This window comes from Schistocerca americana, chromosome 6, assembly GCF_021461395.2.
Source record: "Schistocerca americana isolate TAMUIC-IGC-003095 chromosome 6, iqSchAmer2.1, whole genome shotgun sequence".
NCBI classification, from domain to species: Eukaryota; Metazoa; Arthropoda; class Insecta; order Orthoptera; family Acrididae; genus Schistocerca; species Schistocerca americana.
The window spans coordinates 153,031,442-153,052,737 of NC_060124.1; the positions used below are offsets into that span (position 1 = coordinate 153,031,442).

General features: G+C 42.4%; 1 protein-coding gene across 1 annotated transcript in view; it reads right to left on the reverse strand.

Annotated features, from left to right (window-relative positions):
- The window catches only part of LOC124619508 (sodium-dependent noradrenaline transporter-like), a 403,071-nt gene that overhangs the window by 310,048 nt on the left and 71,727 nt on the right, over positions 1–21,296 (reverse strand). The window contains exon 2 of the mRNA XM_047145955.1: positions 4,332–4,463. Coding sequence (XP_047001911.1) covers positions 4,332–4,437 — 106 coding nt within the window. The 5' untranslated portion in view covers positions 4,438–4,463. The remainder of the gene's footprint in view (positions 1–4,331; positions 4,464–21,296) is intronic.

The following is a 21,296-nucleotide window of genomic DNA, read 5'->3' on the forward strand; positions in this document are numbered from 1 at the left end:
CGGGAGGCCGGGTGGACGTACCGCCGAATTGCTCAACACGTGGGGCGTGAGATCTCCACAGTACATCGATGTTGTCGCCAGTGGTCGGCGGAAGGTGCACGTGCCCGTCGACCTGGGACCGGAGCGCAGCGACGCACGGATGCACGCCAAGACCGTAGAATCCTACGGAGTGCCGTAGGGGACCGCACCGCCACTTCCCAGCAAATTAGGGACACTGTTGCTCCTGGGGTATCGGCGAGGACCATTCGCAACCGTCTCCATGAAGCTGGGCTACGGTCCCGCACACCGTTAGGCCGTCTTCCGCTCACGCCCCAACATCGTGCAGCCCGCCTCCAGTGGTGTCGCGACAGGCGTGAATGGAGGGACGAATGGAGACGTGTCGTCTTCAGCGATGAGAGTCGCTTCTGCCTTGGTGCCAATGATGGTCGTATGCGTGTTTGGCGCCGTGCAGGTGAGCGCCACAATCAGGACTGCATACGACCGAGGCACACAGGGCCAACACCCGGCATCATGGCGTGGGGAGCGATCTCCTACACTGGCCGTACACCACTGGTGATCGTCGAGGGGACACTGAATAGCGCACGGTACATCCAAACCGTCATCGAACCCATCGTTCTACCATTCCTAGACCGGCAAGGGAACTTGCTGTTCCAACAGGACAATGCACGTCCGCATGTATCCCGTGCCACCCAACGTGCTCTAGAAGGTGTAAGTCAACTACCCTGGCCAGCAAGATCTCCGGATCTGTCCCCCATTGAGCATGTTTGGGACTGGATGAAGCGTCGTCTGACGCGGTCTGCACGTCCAGCACGAACGCTGGTCCAACTGAGGCGCCAGGTGGAAATGGCATGGCACGCCGTTCCACAGGACTACATCCAGTATCTCTACGATCGTCTCCATGGGAGAATAGCAGCCTGCATTGCTGCGAAAGGTGGATATACACTGTACTAGTGCCGACATTGTGCATGCTCTGTTGCCTGTGTCTATGTGCCTGTGGTTCTGTCAGTGTGATCATGTGATGTATCTGACCCCAGGAATGTGTCAATAAAGTTTCCCTTTCCTGGGACAATGAATTCACGGTGTTCTTATTTCAATTTCCAGGAGTGTAGTTGACAGTGATAGAACAGTGCTAGGAAGAGAGTGAAGGTGACAATTCCAGTGGGAGAGGAATAAAGAGAAGGAAAAAGTGGATGTGGTTAGAGCCACTCATAATGAGAAACAGAGTCTATGGCAATGTCAACGAGGAAGTGAGAGATAGTGACAGTGAGAAAAGACGGTAGTAGTTGGAAGGAATGAATAAGATAGTAGCAGTAAGAGAGAGAGCATGGAGACTGTCAGTGAGAGAAGACACTAACAGTAGGACAGAACGAAGGAGACTGTGTCTGTGACGCAGCGACGGTTAGAAAGACACAAAGAGATAATGGCTAAAAATTGGGCTGAATGAGTGAATGAGAATGGGCAAGTGGTTCTGGATGGGCATGAGCGGCTTACAGCGATGCGCTAATGAATGGTTTTGAGTGAATTACAGTTAGGAGAGCTTGTGGGAGTTAGAGGTGAGTTGCACGCTAAAAAGAGCACGTATAGGTTTACATGCCAAAATTCTTAAAGGTGCTGAGAAAGGTAGAATGAGGCAGCTGATAGCCCACATTTCAGACAGTCTTTTAAATAAAGAGGAACATATTCGCATTTTTGTGGTCCGTTAACAGACTTTTCCTCTGGTTTGAATATTAATTACAAAGGTCGCTGTGTCCCCACCGGGCCATGCCTAAGTTTGCTAAAAGAAATGTGGTTTGTAGGTGCAAACCTTAAACTTACTACTAAAATTATCAGCTGCCTCTGTCACAGAGCAACAGATCACCTCTGTCATACTTTATCGGAAACCTACAGAAGGCATCACCAGGAAGAGGTTCACGTACCTCTCACCACTGTCCCCGTGTGGTATCGGTCGGTGGTCAGGCGGTGCTGACACTCAGTTGCCTTACTGTTCACTTTCATCTCTTGCTAAACAGAGATCTGTGGTGACCTTTACACTACTGATGACAGGTTCTTGGAGGAAACAGAGCAGTTCATTTACGTACTATTTCGCTGGCAATTCCGCGCAGTCTCGCAGTGAAGCTTAATTTCATGTCGACATTAATTAAGTTGGTCTCCAGATCGACAGTAAACGGATCATGAACATTCCAGTTTCAATACCTATCGGTTCTCATACAGTGTTTCGACGACCGAGTGAGCTGATACTGAGGTAACAAACTGGACTCTCATTTGGGAGAACTACATTTCACATCCACAGTTAAGTTTCCTTGGGTTTCCCAAAATATTCGGAATCCTTCACCAGCCCGATATTTTCTCCGCATCTAAGAAACTCGTAGGCAACCAGATGTTTATGACCATCCTCCACTCTTCAATTTATCGATTGGTCTTCTGTAATTTCTTCTACTAGTGTTGGTGCTAACCCATACCAGTTACCTATGGTAAAAAAAAAAAAAAAAAAAAATACGAAACAAAAAAACCACTCGTTTCATTACTTGGAATCATTTGTCAAAAACTTATTTCGATATCTGGAATGGTTGTTGAGATAAGATGGATGTTATGAATAGTCCACGCTCATTTTGATCTACGCATGTGTGTGTGCACTACATCTATATGGCTACTCTGTAATTAACAATTAAGTGCTTAGTAGAGGGTTCATCGAACCACGTTCACGCTAACTCTATTATTCCACTCTCTAACAGTGCGCGGGAAAAACGAAAACATCTATCTTTCCGCGAGAGCCCTGATTTCCTTATTTTATTATGATGATCGTTTCTCACTACGTAGGTTGGCGTTGACAAAATATTTTCACACCCGCAGGAGAAATTTGGTGATTGAAATTTCGTGAGAAGATCCCACCACAACGAGAAACGCCCTTACGCCTTTGTTTCAATAATGTCCACCCCAAATCTTGTATCATGTCCATAACACTCTGTCCCCTATTTCTCGATAATACAAAACGTTCCACCCTTCTTTGAACTTTCTCGATGTACTCCGTTACTCTTATCTAGTAAGGATTCCACACCGCGGAGCAGTACTGCAAAAGAGGACGCACAAGTGTAGTGTAAACTGTCTCTTTAGTAGATCTGTTGCATCTTCTAAATGTTCCGCCAATAAAACGCCTTGCTTGGTTCGCCTTCCCCGCAACATTTTTTGTGTACTCTTTCCGATTCAGGGCGTTTGTAGTGGTACTTTGTAGGTACTTTTATTTGAAATTACGGTCTCTAGATTTGATTGATTTGTCATGTAACCGAAGTATAACGGATTCCTTTTTGCACTTATGTGGATGACCTCACGGTTTTCGTTATGTAGGGTCAATTGCCAATTCTATCACCGTACAGATATCTTATCTAAATCTTTTTGCAGTTGGTTTTGATCTTCTGATGACTTTACTAGACAACAAACGACAGCATCGTTTGCAAACAATCTAATCGTTTATATAGACAAGAAACAGCAGAGGACCTATAACAAAACCTTGGGGAACGCCGGAAATCACTTCTGTTTTCTCGATGACTTACCGCCATTTACTATGAACTGTGACCTCCCTGACAGGAAATCGCGTATCCAATCACATAATTGAGACACTATTCCATAAGCACGTACTTTGATTAAAAACAGCTTCTGGGGTACTACTTAAATCCATTATCTTGAGACTGGAGGTACTTATGGATCTCTATCTAAATTTACAGACAAATTCCATTAGCTACGTCTCATACACAGAAGTGTGTGATCTAACATACCTCCAATAAAAAGTCATAGAGACTCGAGTTTTTCATTGTAGTCTATTAGAATTTCGTCATTGGGTTACTAACCTCGAAATATCACAGTATCCATCATAATTAACGAAAAGGCACGCCGTTCGCCACAGAGTTTTGAAATGTTACAAGATGCATTTTTTTCCGAATAGTTACTTTAAAATCGTTTGAGAAAGAGTGCAGACAAGATGGTGTGTGTGGACTGTTGTTCCCACAATGTAGCGATTTGGCCACCAGCCGTGCCAAAACGGGAAAAAGAGTGTCCTGTCCATTTGGGCTAGCCAGCCGACTCCTGACCCCTGGCGTCGATGCTGCAACCTAGCTGCGACTGTGTGCCGACCCGTTCGGTAACACGGGGATTTTCTTCGTGCTGCTTCAAGTGGGTCCACGCTGGCATCCAGCACACATGTAACATGCTTCCTTTTTGTGCACATCATGACACTGCACACAGCGGTTATTTTGTACGTGATACGCCTTGCTCATAAGGTGTCTCAGAGGCGACTAATAATCTGTATGAGAGTTGTAGGTTAGCTCGCTGGCACTCACCCTTGAAGAGCGGGCAGATCCTCCAGACGCTGATGGGCCCCTGGCGGTTGTACTGGCCCAGGATGAGCTCCATGTAGAAGAGCGGAACGGCGCCGAACACCAGCATCAGCGAGTACGGCACCAGGAACGCCCCTGTGGCAAAGAGCCGGCAAACTGTCACACTTGCTGGAAAGTACACTGTCCACAAAAAAATAGGGGATACAGTGAGGCGAATGTCAGCCTCACATCATCGACGCCAGGATATAAGCAGTGCTTAACAATGTGAAAACCATAAAAGGATCCTGTAAACGTCTGCCTGGAATTAAGTACCTTTCGAGATACGGACTATTTCACTTGCATTGAGAATCATAAATACTCGGTCGTATATGCTTTTTTCCTGGTGAAGTTCACTTCTCGTTTCGTACTGGTTGCAGCAGAAATTTGAGCAGCACAACGAACTGTGATAAATCGGTTAGTTCCAAGACAGCTCCGAGCTAGACTACATGTAGTGTGTATTCCACTGACCCCGAACCACCACCGTTTGCAACTTAAGTGGTGTCAAGCGAGAGCTCACTGGGGGGCAGGGTGGCAGTATGTCGTGTTTTCTGATGAAAGCTGCTGCTGTTTCGGTGCCAATGACGGCCGCGTGTTCGTTAAGAGGCCAGTTGAGGGCTTGAAACCGACTTGGACCTTCTAAAAATACCACCACTTGCAAAGTAGGTTAGAAATCGGATTAATAAGGCTGCTCACGCAGCATATGTTCGCTTTATCGGGCAACAACAAAGTTACTGACTGTCGATGGGATCGTCAGAATGGAAATAATGAAGTCACTGTAAAAAAGTCATTAATTTTGGCACTTATCTTGAATGGATTTCCTCGTAGATTTCGTCGAAGTTGTTATGGCTCATCTTTTTGATTCTAGGGCGATTCCACTTTGACTGCTAGAAGGTCCAGCTCTGTATTTTAGCAATATTTGAAGACCTAACAAATACGTTTTTCAGGAAATTCTAAATGATCAAACAATCCCAGATCAGAACAATGGTATGGTAGAAATAACTTTTGACCTGGTGTTCACGATCCACATTTTTATTAAACTTCTTGTAAATACACATATACTTCTTCTTAATTGTCGCATATCAAGAAAACAGTTTTGTATCAATCTTAATATATTTAATTTCCAATTTAACAAAACACAAGACTTGACTGTTCTTTTACAAAGCAAAATAACAACTTAACTTCTGCAAAGTGAAACAGTCTTCTCTGTGCGCATTCGCGCCAAAACGATTATAAGTAAGTCAAAGATTATGACAGTCTCACAGAAATGAATACACACGAGAACCATATCACTGTAATATATCGATACATCGGAGTACCTATACATTAATAAAACCAAATGTGAATATTGTCACAAAAATATGTCCGTTACTTCGCAGAAAAGTAGTGCGATATTACTGGTATCGAGCCAGCCGGAGTGGCCGAGCGGTTAAAGGCGCTACAGTCTGGAACCGCACGACCGCTACGGTCGTAGGTTCGATTCCTGCCTCGGGCATGGATGTATTTGATGTCCTTAGGTTAGTTAGGTTTAAGTAGTTCTAAGTTCTAGGGGACTTATGACCACAGCAGTTGAGTCCCATAGTGCTCGGAGCCATTACTGGTATCGAGAACTGGGGTTGGAGTGCCGTAATGATCACGTAAATAAAGAACCATTACAACCTACACCTGGACAGTCTGGTGATTCGATTGTTGTGCTGCCATTCATCAACGGCAATGCAGGGGATGTTTTACAATTGGATAACGCTTGCCTTCATATCACTGTCGTAACTCAACATGCTCGATAGAATGTTGACATGTTGGCGTGTCCTGCTCAATCACCAGATTAGTCTCCAATCGAGGACATATGGGACATCATCGCACGACTACTTCAGCACCGTGCACAACGAGCATTAATCGTTCCTGTGTTGACCGACCAAGTGCAACAGGCATTGAACTCCGTCCCACAAACTCACATCTGGCATCTGTACGACACAATACACGCACGTTTGCATGCTTTCAACCAGCATTTCATATTTGCAATGACTTACCTGGCTCCTACACGAACCTGTGAACTTGTAGTGATAATCACTTAAATATACTACTGGCCATTGCAATTGCTACACCAAGAAGAAATGAAGATGATAAAAGGGTTTTCATTAGACAAATATATTATACTAGGACTGACATGTGATTACATTTTCACGCAATTTGGGTGCATAGATCCTGAGAAATCAGTACCCAGACCAACCACCTCTGGCCGTAATAACGGCCTTGATACGCCTGGGCATTGAGTCAAACAGAGCTTGGATGGCGTAAACAGGTACAGCTGCCCATGCAGCTTCAACACGATACCACAGTTCATCAAGAGTAGCGACTGGCGTATTGTGACGAGCTAGGTGCTTGGCCACCATTGACCAGAAGTTTTCAATTGGTGAGAGATCTGGAGAATGTGCTCGTCAGGGCAGCAGTCGAACAGAGTATCTAGAAAATCCCGTACAGGACCTGCAACATGCGGTCGTACATTATCCTGCTGGAATGTAGCGTTTCGCAGGGATAGAAAGAAGGGTAGAGCCACGGGTCGCAACACATCTGAAATGTAACGTCCACTGTTCAAAGTGCCATCAATGCGAACAAGAGGTGACCGAGACGTGTAACCAATGGCACTCCATCCCATCACGCCGGGTGATACGCCAGTATGGCGATGACGAATACACGCTTCCAATGTGCGTTCACCGTGATGTCACCAAACACAGATGCGTCCATCATGATGCGGTAAACAGAACCTGGATCCATCCGAAAAAATGACGTTTTGCCATTCGTGCACCCAGGTTCGTCGTTGAGTACACCATCGCAGGCCGCTCCTGTCTGTGATGCAGTGTCAAGGGTAACCGCAATCATGGTCTCCGAACTGTTCGTGGAGATAGTTGTTGTCTTGCAAACGTCCCCATCTGTTGACTCAGGGAACGAGACGTGGCTGCACGACACGTTACAGCCATGCGGATAAGATGCCTGTCATCTCGACTGCTAGTGATACGAGGCCGTTGGGATCCAGCACGGCGTTCCGTATTACCCTCCTGAACCCACCGATTCCATATTCTGCTAACAGTCATTGGATCTCGACCAACGCGAGGAGCAATGTCGCGATACGATAAACCGCAATCGCGATAGGCTACAATCCGACCTTTATCAAAGTCGGAAACGTGATGGTACGCATTTCTCCTCACAACACGTAAATAAAGAGCCATTATAACCTACACCTGGAGTTATGTTCACTAGGCAACACCGGTCAACTGCTGTTTGTGTATGAGAAATCGTTTGGAGTTTCCTCATGTCAGCAAGTTGTAGGTGTCGCCACCGGCGCCAACCTTGTGTGAATGCTCATTTGCGTATCACAGCATTTTCTTCCTGTCGGTTAAATTTCGCGTCTGTAGCACGTCATCTTCTTAGTGTAGCAATTTTAATGGCCAGTAGTGTAGAATATCGGTACGACGTACACTCCACCACATGCTGTACAATGGCCTACGGAGTATGTATATAGACGTAGATATAGCCAGGTCCGTTCGCATGAGGTGTTATTCCTTAAAGTCTGCAGGAGTATGAACACGGCCTGTAGGTAGTAACAGTAATTTAGTAAGGCTCAAGGTCCTGGTGCATGTTTTTCAATTGGACAAAACTTCGGAGACTTATGCGTCCTAAGTCAACCGCATCCTGTGTCTCAGGCGGTTACCTGTCTGAGTATTAACCGGACCTGATATTGCTTTACTTCGGTTTTTGCGAGAGAACCGGTGTATACAATGTGGCAAGACCATTGGTGTTCTATGGGTGGCTATATTAGACATAAGGGGCCACTATCTCAACAACCTTCTTTTCAGAATATATGTTAACAGGCATTTGTTTCTGAAGGAAGGAAGGAAGGAAGAAAGGATGAACGTTTAACGCTCCGTCGACAGCGATGTCATCTACGGTTGACCATCCATCAGTGGCTCAAGACGCTTCATTAGTCTTAGTCCCTCCACAATCTACAGCAGTGCAAGATCCTGCTCCACCTGATCTGTCTCCACCATCATCAGCAATAACAGAGGCAAGCAGAAGAAGCACAAGAACCAGGAAATGCACAACTCAACAGGGTTTTTGGTACCCAGCCTCAGTTCCAGGACTAATTTAAGTCAAATATCTGCAGGTACACTGCCTGTAATCTCTAATTTTAGTTTACAACAAAATAGTGACATCAGAGCAAAGGGTTTAGGAAAAGACGAACTTTGTATTTTTCATCAGAATAGAATGGGTCTAAGAAACAAACTGGACCAGGTGTCTGTTTGCATTAATGACAATGATGCAATAAAAATGCCCATATATAATGTTTTACTGACCATCATTTGACGGAAAGGATTGAAATGGTGGTATTATATTAGTACAACCTAGCAGCTTGTTATACTAGAGCCCGCATCTCGTGGTCGTGCGGTAGCGTTCTCGCTTCCCACGCCCGGGTTCCCGGGTTCGATTCCCGGCGGGGTCAGGGATTTTCTCTGCCTCGTGATGGCTGGGTGTTGTGTGATGTCCTTAGGTTAGTTAGGTTTAAGTAGTTCTAAGTTCTAGGGGACTGATGACCTACGATGTTAAGTCCCATAGTGCTCAGAGCCATTTTTTGTTATACTAGAAATGGATGAAGGTGGAGTAATAATATATGTTAAAAATAATATAGTGTACAAGTTGCAGATATAAAATATTATTGTTTCGATCAACATTTAGAGGCGTCCTGCATTGAACTCCACGTTAACACTCTACCTGTTTACGTAATTACTGTTTACTGAGCACACTCAAGAAAGATTAGTACATTCCTCAAGCAAACAGAATCACTTTTAAGTCGCACTTTTTCAAAACACAAAGAAATAATCACGCTTTACGTTTTAAATGTAAATTTCCTGTAGTAATGATAGAACAGATTTTGAGAATGTAATGAGCTCTTTTAATCTGAGAACAGTTGTCGACATCCCCACAAGGGTGACTAAGAGCTGCGTACGTCTGATTGACAATATTTTTGTAGAAAATAACGGAATTGATAACATGTGTGTAACACGAACCTCGAATGGTCTTTCCGACCATAATGGTCAGTTGTTAAAATCTATGATGTAAGACCAGCTAACAAGAGTAGTTTTACCAATAGAGCTTTTACACTAATTAATATTGAGAATCTGGAAGCCTTCAGTAGACATTTGTAGCAATTGGAATGGGACACAGTATACGACGCTAAAGACGTCAATGATAAATTTAACATATTCCTGAATGAATTCGTTACCATTTTTGAAGCTGTAATTCCCTAGAGGATTTCAAAAAATACCAATCTGAGTGATTATAGGAGACAATGGCTCACTAAGGGAGTCAAAACATCCTGTAAAACAAAGGGAATGCTTTGTCTTACTCAGAAATTCTAACAAACCTCAGGATTGGGAACACTACAAATTATGCTGTAACATCCTAAAGAGTGTCTTTAAAAATTTCAGGAGCATGTTTATTAAATCTGAAATTAAAAATTCAATTAATAAAATAAAAACTGTTTGGAAGGGTTCAAAAGGGAGACAGGAAAAATTACAGAAGACACAGACAATATAGAAGTGTGTCAAAATGGAAGCATAGTAAATGTTGGTGATATAGTTGACAATATCTTCAATAACCATTATTTGACAGTAGCAGATCAAATTGGTTGTAAACAGTCTAGAGTCGAAGCAGTGAGCCTTCTACAAAAACCAATGTAGAACAAAATTAGTCAGATGTATGTGCCCTACATTACAAGCGAAGAGATTGAGAAGGCAATAAGGCAAATGAAAAATAAAAATTTCACTGGTTGTGGTTAACATATCTATCAGAGTACTCAACACGACTGCAAATTTATTCATGAAGTTCTCTGTCAAATATTTAATGAGACCATAAATCAAGGTACTGTCCCTAACAGACTCAAATACGAAATTGTGGAATCACTGTTCAAAAAAGGTGATAAAGCTGATTGATGTTTCCAACTACTCGCAAATTCTATTGTTAGGAAGTCTCTCTAACATCCTAGAGAAATAAATGTTCAAAAGAATCATGGATCATTTTAATAAAAGTAAAACCCTTATTACAAATCGGTTTGGATTCCAAAAGGGTACTTCAACTGAACATCCCATTTTCTCATTTGTCAACCAACTCCTGCATTCAAAGAGGCTCTAGATTGGTTCATTCCAAATGGTCTGTCACTCAATGTTAGCAACACTCAGCTCATTCAGTTTCAAACAGCAAATAAAAATAGGAAAACATTGAAATAAAATGTGACAGAGAAATGTTGAGAGTAGAGTCTTACAAATTTATGGGATTATGCGTAAACAACAATGTAAACTGGTCAGTTCACATCAACGACCTATGTGAAAGACGCAGCGTTTGCCATTAGCTCAGGAAAGGTCTCATGGAGAAACGTGGTAACATCCTCATGTCCCCATGTTTGTTGGGGAGGGGGGAGGGCACCATCTTGCTCGAAAATGACGTCAGGGGGCATGTGTGGAACAGCATAGCTCGCCAACATGTCCAGATAGGCGTGCCCTGTAACTGGCACACATGCATCGTGCAAGTCAGCGCTAATCATGAAATGGTGTCGATCACATCTTGAAGAGTTTCTCTATCGATTGTTTGTTACTAGGAAACAATTAAAGACGCATACAAAGGATATTTCCATTCGCTTATGACATGTGGCATCATATTTTGGGACAACCAGTCACAAGCAAATAAAGTCTTCATTCTACACGAAAGAATCATCAGAATTCTAGCTAGAGCTCACCCCAGATGCTTTTGCAGGAACTTATTCAAGCAAATTGCGATTCTCACCATGATATCTCAGTATATTTTTTCACTAATGTGCTGTGTGAACAGTGATCATACAATTTATAAAACAAACAGTGAATATAATGATCACGAAACAAGAATTAAACATGATCTTCACGAAGATATAAAAAATCTCAGCGTGTACAGAAAGGAGTGGATTATTCAAGCATAAAAGTAAACGATAAACTTCCATTTCATGTTAACCAACCATTGGGAATATGACTAAACTCAGAAAACAGCTGAAACTTTATCTTTTGAATAGATCTTTCTATTCTTTAGAGGAATTTTTTGAGAGTGTATAACAATTAGTACAATGTGTTTAATGTTTAAAACATTCCCATAAGAACTGACTATGTAGCAATGGCAGAATGCTTTTTATATGTATTAGAATGTAAGACATACAATTTTTTTGTGTAATCATTATTATTACTTTAACCTGTGTTGTTGTGCAAACACTTGAACTTAATGTATCTGTTTATATATGATTTAGTTTGTAAGCCTCATAGCCATTTAAATATGATTATTACTGTAACTGACATGTTCTACATCCTAGCGATACACTCGCATCGAGGATCTATGGAGCACAATAATAAATAAATAAATAAATAAATAAATTAGAGACTGCATCTGGAAGGAAATAGGTCATATCATTTCAAAACAACCATTCTGGCATTTGCCTTAAGCGATTTTAGGGAAATCACAGAAAACCTGAACCTGGGTACCCAGATGGGGATTTGAAGTGACGTCCTCCTGATTGCTTCTTTCTGGTTTTGCCCAATAGTATCAGTCATGAGAGACCCAATATCTCTTTCTGGTGATTTCCTAGAGGAATAATGATCAGGCTTTCGCAAGAACTGTAGACTGACTTCTGCTCTGGGAAAACTGACGAATGTCCTGTAATTACTGTGTGCTTCTTAGAACTGAACAGAACTTTCCACACTGTCGCTTTTGTTGATGTTCTTGCGAAACTATCAGCCCATTTTGTGACGTACTGGTAACATATATATCTCTAACATGTAACAATGGTAAGTTTCTATATCAGGGGTTCCACAGGGATCAGTACTAGGCCACTTGCTTTTCTCGTAATACGTCCCATTGCAAGTATCACTTAAAAGTGATGATCTTCAGATATTCCAAGACAAGTACGGTGAGCACACCCTCCTGTAATGTGAACGATGGCGTATTTACCTTCAATGAACACGGAACTTTGATCTCAGTAAAACTACAACCACATCAATTTTATCTGCTCATAAGACTTGTTACCATATAGTTCCAAGAATGTCTAAATATTCCGTACCATATCTGAGGCTGGACCTAAAAGACAGCTGCAGTTTGTAAGAGAGCATTGCGCCACCATAGTCTCCATATATATGACAGCTAATTTCCTCTACAGTTCAGAAATATGTTCGAACAATCATTGGCACTTTCAGTCCTCTGCTCTGATAGGATTTCTGCTCGAGAGTCCATACTTGGTGATGTGCTGATGAATATTTGTGTGCCGTACGTTTATTATGTTTTCGACCATGCCACTCCATCCTACGACAAAATATCCTCGCTACGTGCGCACAATAGGAGAGATTCTTTCCGTCTGTTCTATCGTCTGCTTCGCCTATGGAGTCGTTCTTATACAAGACGTTTCAAACTTTGTGAAATATACCATCAAATAGAAGAAACAACTTTAAAGGGGAACGCGATATGAGTGGAACAGTGATAGGGAGAGCCAGCTTATGTAAATGCACAATAACAGGGGGAAAATTAATTTAATAGTGATGCATTGCTGAACACGAAACACAAATCGTTAACTGTCCACCCTAGTTTCGGAAGCGATGGAAGGTGGCCAGTAGAAATGGAGCTCCTCTTCATTCCTTCTGAATCTGGAATACGCGTTGTGTTTGTCGTTTGTCTGGTCAGGGTATCGACCAGTGAGTCGACTGCCAAATGCGAGAGCAGTGCCTCTTTGCTAGTTCTGGAAGGAACTGATCTCTTCTGGGATGCTAAAGATTTTTAACCCTAGTGAGCTCGCCGCACATGAGGCGTTCTACTCTAGTTCTCGGCTGGTCTTCGGTGTGAACGACGTGCTCACTCTTTGCTTGTCACCGTTTCCAGCTCGCCATGTTAACCATTTATTTGGACGTTTGTCTAGTGAACAAAGTGGGAGATTTTTGAGCGGCACACTTCAGAGTAATACGGTGAGATGTATGTCGCCGTGTGCTTTGCTTTTAGTTTCGTTCTCAAATGAATGTTATAGGTTTATCGGATTTGTAATTTCGTGTGCTAAATGTGTGTCGTTATTCGACTTAGCAATTGTTCTATAGCATGTGTGATCCGCAGTCCGTTTCAGTGAGAGGCATGCTAAACCTCAAGTGCATTTATCTTAGTTTAAATTATGTAGAGGGTGTAGAGGCTAGAGGCATACAAAAACGTTTATTTGTATTTCAGTACCTGCTAAGATTTATAACTTTATTTGTCCAACACTGTACACAGGAGATCAAACATTTTTATTCATGTTGGTACCGTTCAGTGTGGGCACTGTTTGTAGTTCGACAGATATCGAAACGGTACTCCACTTCTCGCCACATGTTCATAAGCATGCCTGATGTCATGGCCTCTACTGCGGCGTAGACCCGTTGTCGAAAATGTAAGAGGTTCGAATCTCTGTTTTGTGAACAATGTCCTTGATAAACCCCCATGCACTGAAATCTTTCTGAGTCACACTGAAGAACAGAATGGGACCGGAAATGGGACCCCCTCACTTCGCCTTTCGATCTAGCGCTCAGGAAAGGTCTCATGGAGAAACGTGGTAACATCCTCATGTCCCCATTTTTGTTGGGGAGGGGGGAGGGCACCATCTTGCTCGAAAATGACGTCAGGGGGCATGTGTGGAACAGCATAGCTCGCCAACATGTCCAGATAGGCGTGCCCTGTAACTGGCACACATGCATCGTGCAAGTCAGCGCTAATCATGAAATGGTGTCGATCACATCTTGAAGAGTTTCTCTATCGATTGCGCTTTTACCCAATATGAAATGTCGGGTTCCTTCGTTATAAGGATTTGCTTATGCATGCTTCTAGTCTGGGCACCTTTCATTTGTTATATGTGGAATATTAATATTATAATGCGATTTCCACATATTTTATGGGAAGTATTTAAAGCTACTTGTTTTCAATGTGTGAGCACAACCATCAGGGCTGAGTTGTGTGCTAGATTCTGTTTTCAGTTATAGCTTCACTTAATTTAATTTGCCTACAGACATTCGTTAATTTGTTTAATTTTTTTCCTGAGTCACAAACGTGCCATATGGTATGGCAACGATACTATAATTTTGAATGAAGCTAATCAACGAGGTCGTACAATCCTTAGAATCGGATGTATAAGGGGCACATTCTTCCGCTTTTAAGTTATCTGTCGTAAGTGATTTCAGATCTTAAGTATGACCGTGATGAAGAACATCAGGTGGCGGAGACCAACGACTTTAATATTAGACATACAGCAGAAATTTGCGAGTTGTTAAACAAAAACTGATATTAAGGCAAGTTTTCGGAGTCTACAGAATCTATTTAGGTGCTATGGTTTACGCTTTGAGATAGTTAAGCAAGGAGCCAACAGTTCACAATTCTTGTTTATTGTCCAGCAAGGCATCGCTGTTAAATGATTTTTCCCATGGTGTTGCACTTTTGAGTAATCTTGCTCTCCCAGTCGTTTTATTCAGAACACTTACGCTAAAATTGTTTCTTCTAATTAGTGATATATTTCGTATCATAAATAATTTTTCAACTTGTGTGAATAGAATAGTCCTCAAGATATAGGGAGCTTACAACCTTAACGGTCAAATTATAGACAATAAGACTGTAAACTGAGTATTTTGAAATAAGAGAAGAATGGTCGGAAACGACAAATTATTTTAGGGTTTTGAATGAGCAATACGTTTGAGGCATGTGTTTGTAAATTGCGTATGTTCAGTAACATAGAGAAGTCTGCCTCAGTGTCGTTGGTAATACCACATTAAACAACAGTACACAGTCGTCTGGATGTACGCACGGTAAAGTTGCTACTATTTACGTGACTGGTAGTCGAAGATGGAGCATTACCCATTACAGACATGGACAAGTGGACTAATGTTTGTAAATGTCTGAGTTAAATTGGATTAAATGTCGTTGTAATTACGGTCAGTTTACATGACTGCTTACAACGCAATGACTATAGCTGGACTGTCAGTTGAAATCAGGATCTGAGACGCAATAAAATAGACAGATGACATTAAGACCGCTGTTGACCTTCTTTCTGTTCCCATTACAAGCACTTGCAGAAGACATAGTAAGCAGGAAGTCGAACGATGCGAATTATTTAGCAACAGATTTCACTCTGGTCAGAAGGAATTAACGGCTGTGGAAAGGAACTTATGAGTAGCGGCAACTACATTCCTATTATGAACAATGTCTGCAAGAAATGGAGCAAATAATTTAGAACTCAAAGTTTAGTTTCGTTAGTGTGATGTAGTAATGCATACTCAGTCGTAGAAATCAGCGCTAAGGCTGATATCGTTTTCCTCGACTTCAGGAAGGCGTTTAATACTGTCAGTATACTGAAAAAAAAGCGAACTTACCGAGTATCAGACCAGGTTCGTTACTGTATTCAGGATGTCCTTACAAACAGAACTCGCGAAGTCACCAATCCGTGGAGTACCCCAAGGAAGTGTGATACGGTGGTTATCGTGTACGTAAACAGGATGAGTTAGCTGCCCTACCCATGGGTTTTATGCAACGTGCCTTCGAATTCCATGTACAAGGTTTTCATATTCTCTCACTCGCTACGTGCGACTACTAGTCCTACAGAAAAAATGTACAAGATCTTTTTGTAGGAAATTTAATGTAACTCATTTTATGTAAATCGCTATGAACAGGAAGGTACGGCAGATAGTTTGTTACTGTGAACACTGCAGTGATAGTGTTGTTCTTATCAGCATCGACAGCAAACCAACTCCGACAACGATAGTTCAGGTATACATACCGACGTCGCAAGCTGAAGATGAAGAGATGGAGAAAATATATGAGGATATTGAAATGGTAATACAGTACGTAAAGGGAGATGAAAATGTAATAGTCGTGGGGGGCAGGAATGCAGTTGTAGGGGAAGGAGGAGAAGAAAATGTTACAGAAAGATATGGCCTTGGGACAAGTAATGAGAGGGGAGAAAGACTAATTCTGTAATAAATTTTAGCTAGTAATCTGTTCAAGAATCGAGAGAGGAGGAGGAGGTATACTTGGAGAAGTGATACGGGAAGATTTTAGTTAGATTACATGATGATCAGACAGAGATTCCGAAATTAGATACTGTATTCTAAGGCGTACCCAGGAGCAGATATAGACTCAGATCACAATCTGGTAATGATAAAGAGTAGGCTGAACTTTAAGATATAGCACAGGAAGAATCAATACGCAAAGAAGTGGGATTCGAAAGTAGTAAGCAATAACGAGATACACTTGAAATTCTCTAAGGCTGCAATAAAGAATAGCACAGTAAGCAGTGCAGTTAAAGAGGAATAGACATCTCTAAAAAGGGCGGTTACAGAAGTTGTAAAGAGAAACATAGGTACAAAGAAGGTAACTGAGAAGAATCCATGGATAACAGAAGAAATACTCCAATTGATCGATGAAAGAAGAAAGTATGAAAATGTTCAGGGAAATTCAGAAGTACAGAAATACGAGTCGCTGAGGAAAGAAACGTGTGGAAGCTAAAACGAAATGGCTGCATGAAAAATGTGAAGAAACCGGAAAAGAAATGATTGTCGGAAGAACTGACTCAATATATAGGAAAGTAGAAACAACCTTCGGTGAAATTAAAAGCAAGGGTGGAAACATTAGGAGTGCAACGGAAATTCCACTAATAAATGCAGAGGAAAGACCGGAGAGGTGAAATGAGTACGTTTAAGGCCTCCATGAGAGATAAGATTTCTCTAATACGATAGAAGAAGAAACAGGAGTCAATGTAGAAGAGAAAGGGCATCCAATATAGGATCAGAAATTTAGAAGGCTTTGGAGGACTTAAGATCAAATAAAGCAAAAGGGATAGATAACGCTCCATCAGGATTTCTAAAATCATTGGCGGAAGTGGCAACAAAACATATATCCACGTTGGTGGTTCAAATGGCTCTGAGCACTATGAGACTTAACATCTGAGGTCATCAGTCTCTTTGAATTTAGAATTACTTAAACCTAACTAAACTAAGGACATTACACAAATCCATGACCGAGGCAGGATTCAAACCTTCGACCGTAGCAGTCGCGTGGTTACGGACTGAAGCGCCTAGAACCGCTCGGCCACCGCGGCCGGCTTTATTGACGTTGGTGTGTGTAGAGTGTATGAGTCTGGCGACACACCATCTGACTTTCGGAAAAACGTCACCCACACAATTCTGAACAATGAAGTTGCTTACGAGAATAATATACAGAAGAATGGAAAAGAAAAATGAGGATGGATGTGAAATGTGGCAAGATGTTCGAAATTCTGAGAAAAATAGGGGTAAGCTATAGAGAGAGACGGGTAATATACAATGTGTACAAGAGCCAAGAGGGAATAATAAGAGTGGACGACCAATAACGAAGTGCTGGGATTAAAAAAGGTGTAAGAGGGGATGTAGTCATTCGCCTCTAGTGTTCGATCGGTACATCGAAGAAGCAATGATCGAAAGGAAAGAAAGGTTCAGGAGTGGAATTAAAATTCAAGGTGAAAGGATATCAATGATACGATTCGCTGATGACATTACTATCCTCAGTGAAACTGAAGAAGAGTTACATGATTTGCTGAATGGAATGAACAGCATAATGAGTACAGAATACGGACTGAAGGTAAATCGAAGAAAGACGAAAGTGATGAGAAATAAGAGAAATTAGAACAGCGAGTAACTTAACATCAGGATTGATGGGTTCAAAGTAGATGAAGGTAAGGAATTCTGCTACCTAGGTAGCAAAATAACCAATGACGGTCGGAGCTAGGAGGACAGAAACAGCAGACTAGCACTGGAAAAAAGGGTGTTCATGGCCAGGAGAAGTCTAATAGTATCAAACATAGGGCTTAATTTGAGGAAGAAATTTCTGAGAATGTACGTTTGGAGCACAGCATTGTATGGTGGTGAACCATGGACTGTGGTAAAACCGGAATTGAAAAGGATCTAAGCATTTGAAATGTGGTGCTGCAAACGAATGTTGAAAATGAGGTGCCGACCGGAGTGACCGTGCGGTTTGAGGCGCTACAGTTTGGAACCGCGAGACCGCTACGGTCGTAGGTTCGATTCCTGCCTCGGGCATGGATGTGTGTGATGTCCTAAGGTTAGTTAGGTTTAAGTAGTTCTAAGTTGTGGGGGACTGATGACCTCAGAAGTTGAGTCCCATAGGACTCAGAGCCATTTGAACCATTTGAAAATGAGGTGGACTGATAAGGTATGGAATGAGGACGTTCTACGCAGAATCGGAGAGGAAATGAAAATGTGGAAAACACTGACAAGAAGAATGGGCCAGATGATACGACATCTGTTAAGACATACTTCCACGGTATTAGAGGGAGCTGTAAAGGGCAAAAAATATAGAGGAAGATAGAGAAACTTCCTGGCAGATTAAAACTGTATGACGGACCGAGACTCGGATTCGGGACCTTTGCCTTTCGCGGGCAAATGCTCTGCCGACTGAGCTACCCAAGCACGACTTACGCCCCGTCCTCACAGCTTTACTTCTGCCAGTACCTCGTCTCCTACCTTCCAAACTTTGCAGAAGCTCTCCTGCGGTCCGGCACACAGTTTTAATCTGCCAGGAAGTTTCATATCAGTGCACACTCTGCTGCAGAGTGAAAATTTCATTCTAGAAACATCCCCCAGCTGTGGCTAAGCCATGTCTCCGCAATATACTTTCTTTCAGGAGTGCTAGTTCTACCCGTGTCTAGGGGTAGCGTCTTTGATTCATAATCAAAACGTCTTCGGTCCCGGGTTCTATCCCCGCCACTGTTTAAATTTTGATAAATAATCAGCATTGGCGGCCGAAGACTTCCGGCATAAGAAGTCAGCCTCATTCTGCCAACGGCCTTGTCAAAGAGGGCGGAGGAGCGGATAGAGGTTCAGGGCACTTTCTTGCCCTAGGGGTGGGACATTGCCCCTAAAGGCGGAAGAATCAGCAATGATCAACGGCATGAGGATGCAGAAGGCAATGGAAACCACTGCATTAAAGACACGTAACTTGTATCCACAGGACATGTGGCCTGTAATTGAAGAAGTGTCATGATGATCTCTCCATTGGCAAAAGATTCCGGAATAGTCCCCCATTCGGATCTCCGGGAGGAGACTGCCAAGGGGGAGGTTACCATGAGAAAAAGATTGAATAATCAACGAAAGGATAACGTTTTACAAGTCGGGGCGTGGAATGTCAGAAGCTTGAACGTGGTAGGGAAACTAGAAAATCTGAAAAGGGAAATGCAAAGGCTCAATCTAGATATAGTAGGGGTCAGTGAAGTGAAGTGGAAGGAAGACAAGGATTTCTGGTCAGATGAGTATCGGGTAATATCAACAGCAGCAGAAAATGGTATAACAGGTGTAGGATTCGTTATGAACAGGAAGGTAGGGCAGAGGGTGTGTTACTGTGAACAGTTCAGTGACCGGGTTGTTCTAATCAGAATCGACAGCAGACCAACACCGACAACAACAGTTCAGGTATACATGCCGACGTCGCAAGCTGAAGATGAACAGATAGAGAAAGTGTATGAGGATATTGAAATGGTAATGCAGTATGTAAAGGGGGACGAAAATCTAATAGTCATGGGCGACTGGAATGCAGTTGTAGGGGAAGGAGTAGAAGAAAAGGTTACAGGAGAATATGGGCTTGGGACAAGGAATGAAAGAGGAGAAAGACTAATTGAGTTCTGTAACAAGTTTCAGCTAGTAATAGCGAATACCCTGTTCAATAATCACAAGAGGAGGAGGTATACCTGGAAAAGGCCGGGAGATACGGGGAGATTTCAATTAGATTACATCATGGTCAGACAGAGATTTCGAAGTCAGATACTGGATTGTAAGGCGTACCCAGGAGCAGATATAGACTCAGATCACAATATAGTAGTGATGAAGAGTAGGCTGAGGTTCAAGACATTAGTCAGGAAGAATCAATACGCAAAGAAGAGGGATACGGAAGTACTAAGGAATGACGAGATACGTTTGAAGTTCTCTAACGCTATAGATACAGCAATAAGGAATAGCGCAGTAGGCAGTACAGTTGAAGAGGAACGGACATCTCTAAAAATGGCCATCACAGAAGAAGGGAAGGAAAACATAGGTACAAAGAAGGTAGCTGCGAAGAAACCATGGGTAACAGAAGAAATACTTCAGTTGATTGATGAAAGGAGGAAGTACAAACATGTTCCAGGAAAATCAGGAATACCGAAATACAAGTCGCTGAGGAATGAAATAAATAGGAAGTGCAGGGAAGCTAAGACGAAATGGCTGCAGGAAAAATGTGAAAACATCGAAAAAGATATGATTGTCGGAAGGACAGACTCAGCATACAGGAAAGTCAAAACAACCTTTGGTGACATTAAAAGCAACGGTGGTAACATTAAGAGTGCAAAGGGAATTCCGCTGTTAAATGCAGAGGAGAGAGCATATAGGTGGAAAGAATACATTGAAAGCCTCTATGAGGGTGAAGATTTGTCTGATCTGATAGAAGAAGAAACAGGAGTCGATTTAGAAGAGATAGGGGACCCAGTATTAGACTCGGAATTTAAAAGAGCTTTTGAGGACTTACGGTCAAATAAGGCAGAAGGGATAGATAACATTCCATCAGAATTTCTAAAATCATTGGGGGAAGTGGCAACAAAACGACTATTCATGTTGGTGTGTAGAATATATGAGTCTGGCGATATACCATCAGACTTTCGGAAAAGCATCATCCACACAATTCCGAAGACGGCAAGAGCTGACATGTGCGAGAATTATCGCACAATCAGCTTAACAGCTCATGCATCGAAGCTGCTTACAAGAATAATATACAGAAGAATGGAAAAGAAAATTGAGAATGCTCTAGGTAACGATCAGTTTGGCTTTAGGAAAAGTAAAGGGACGAGAGAGG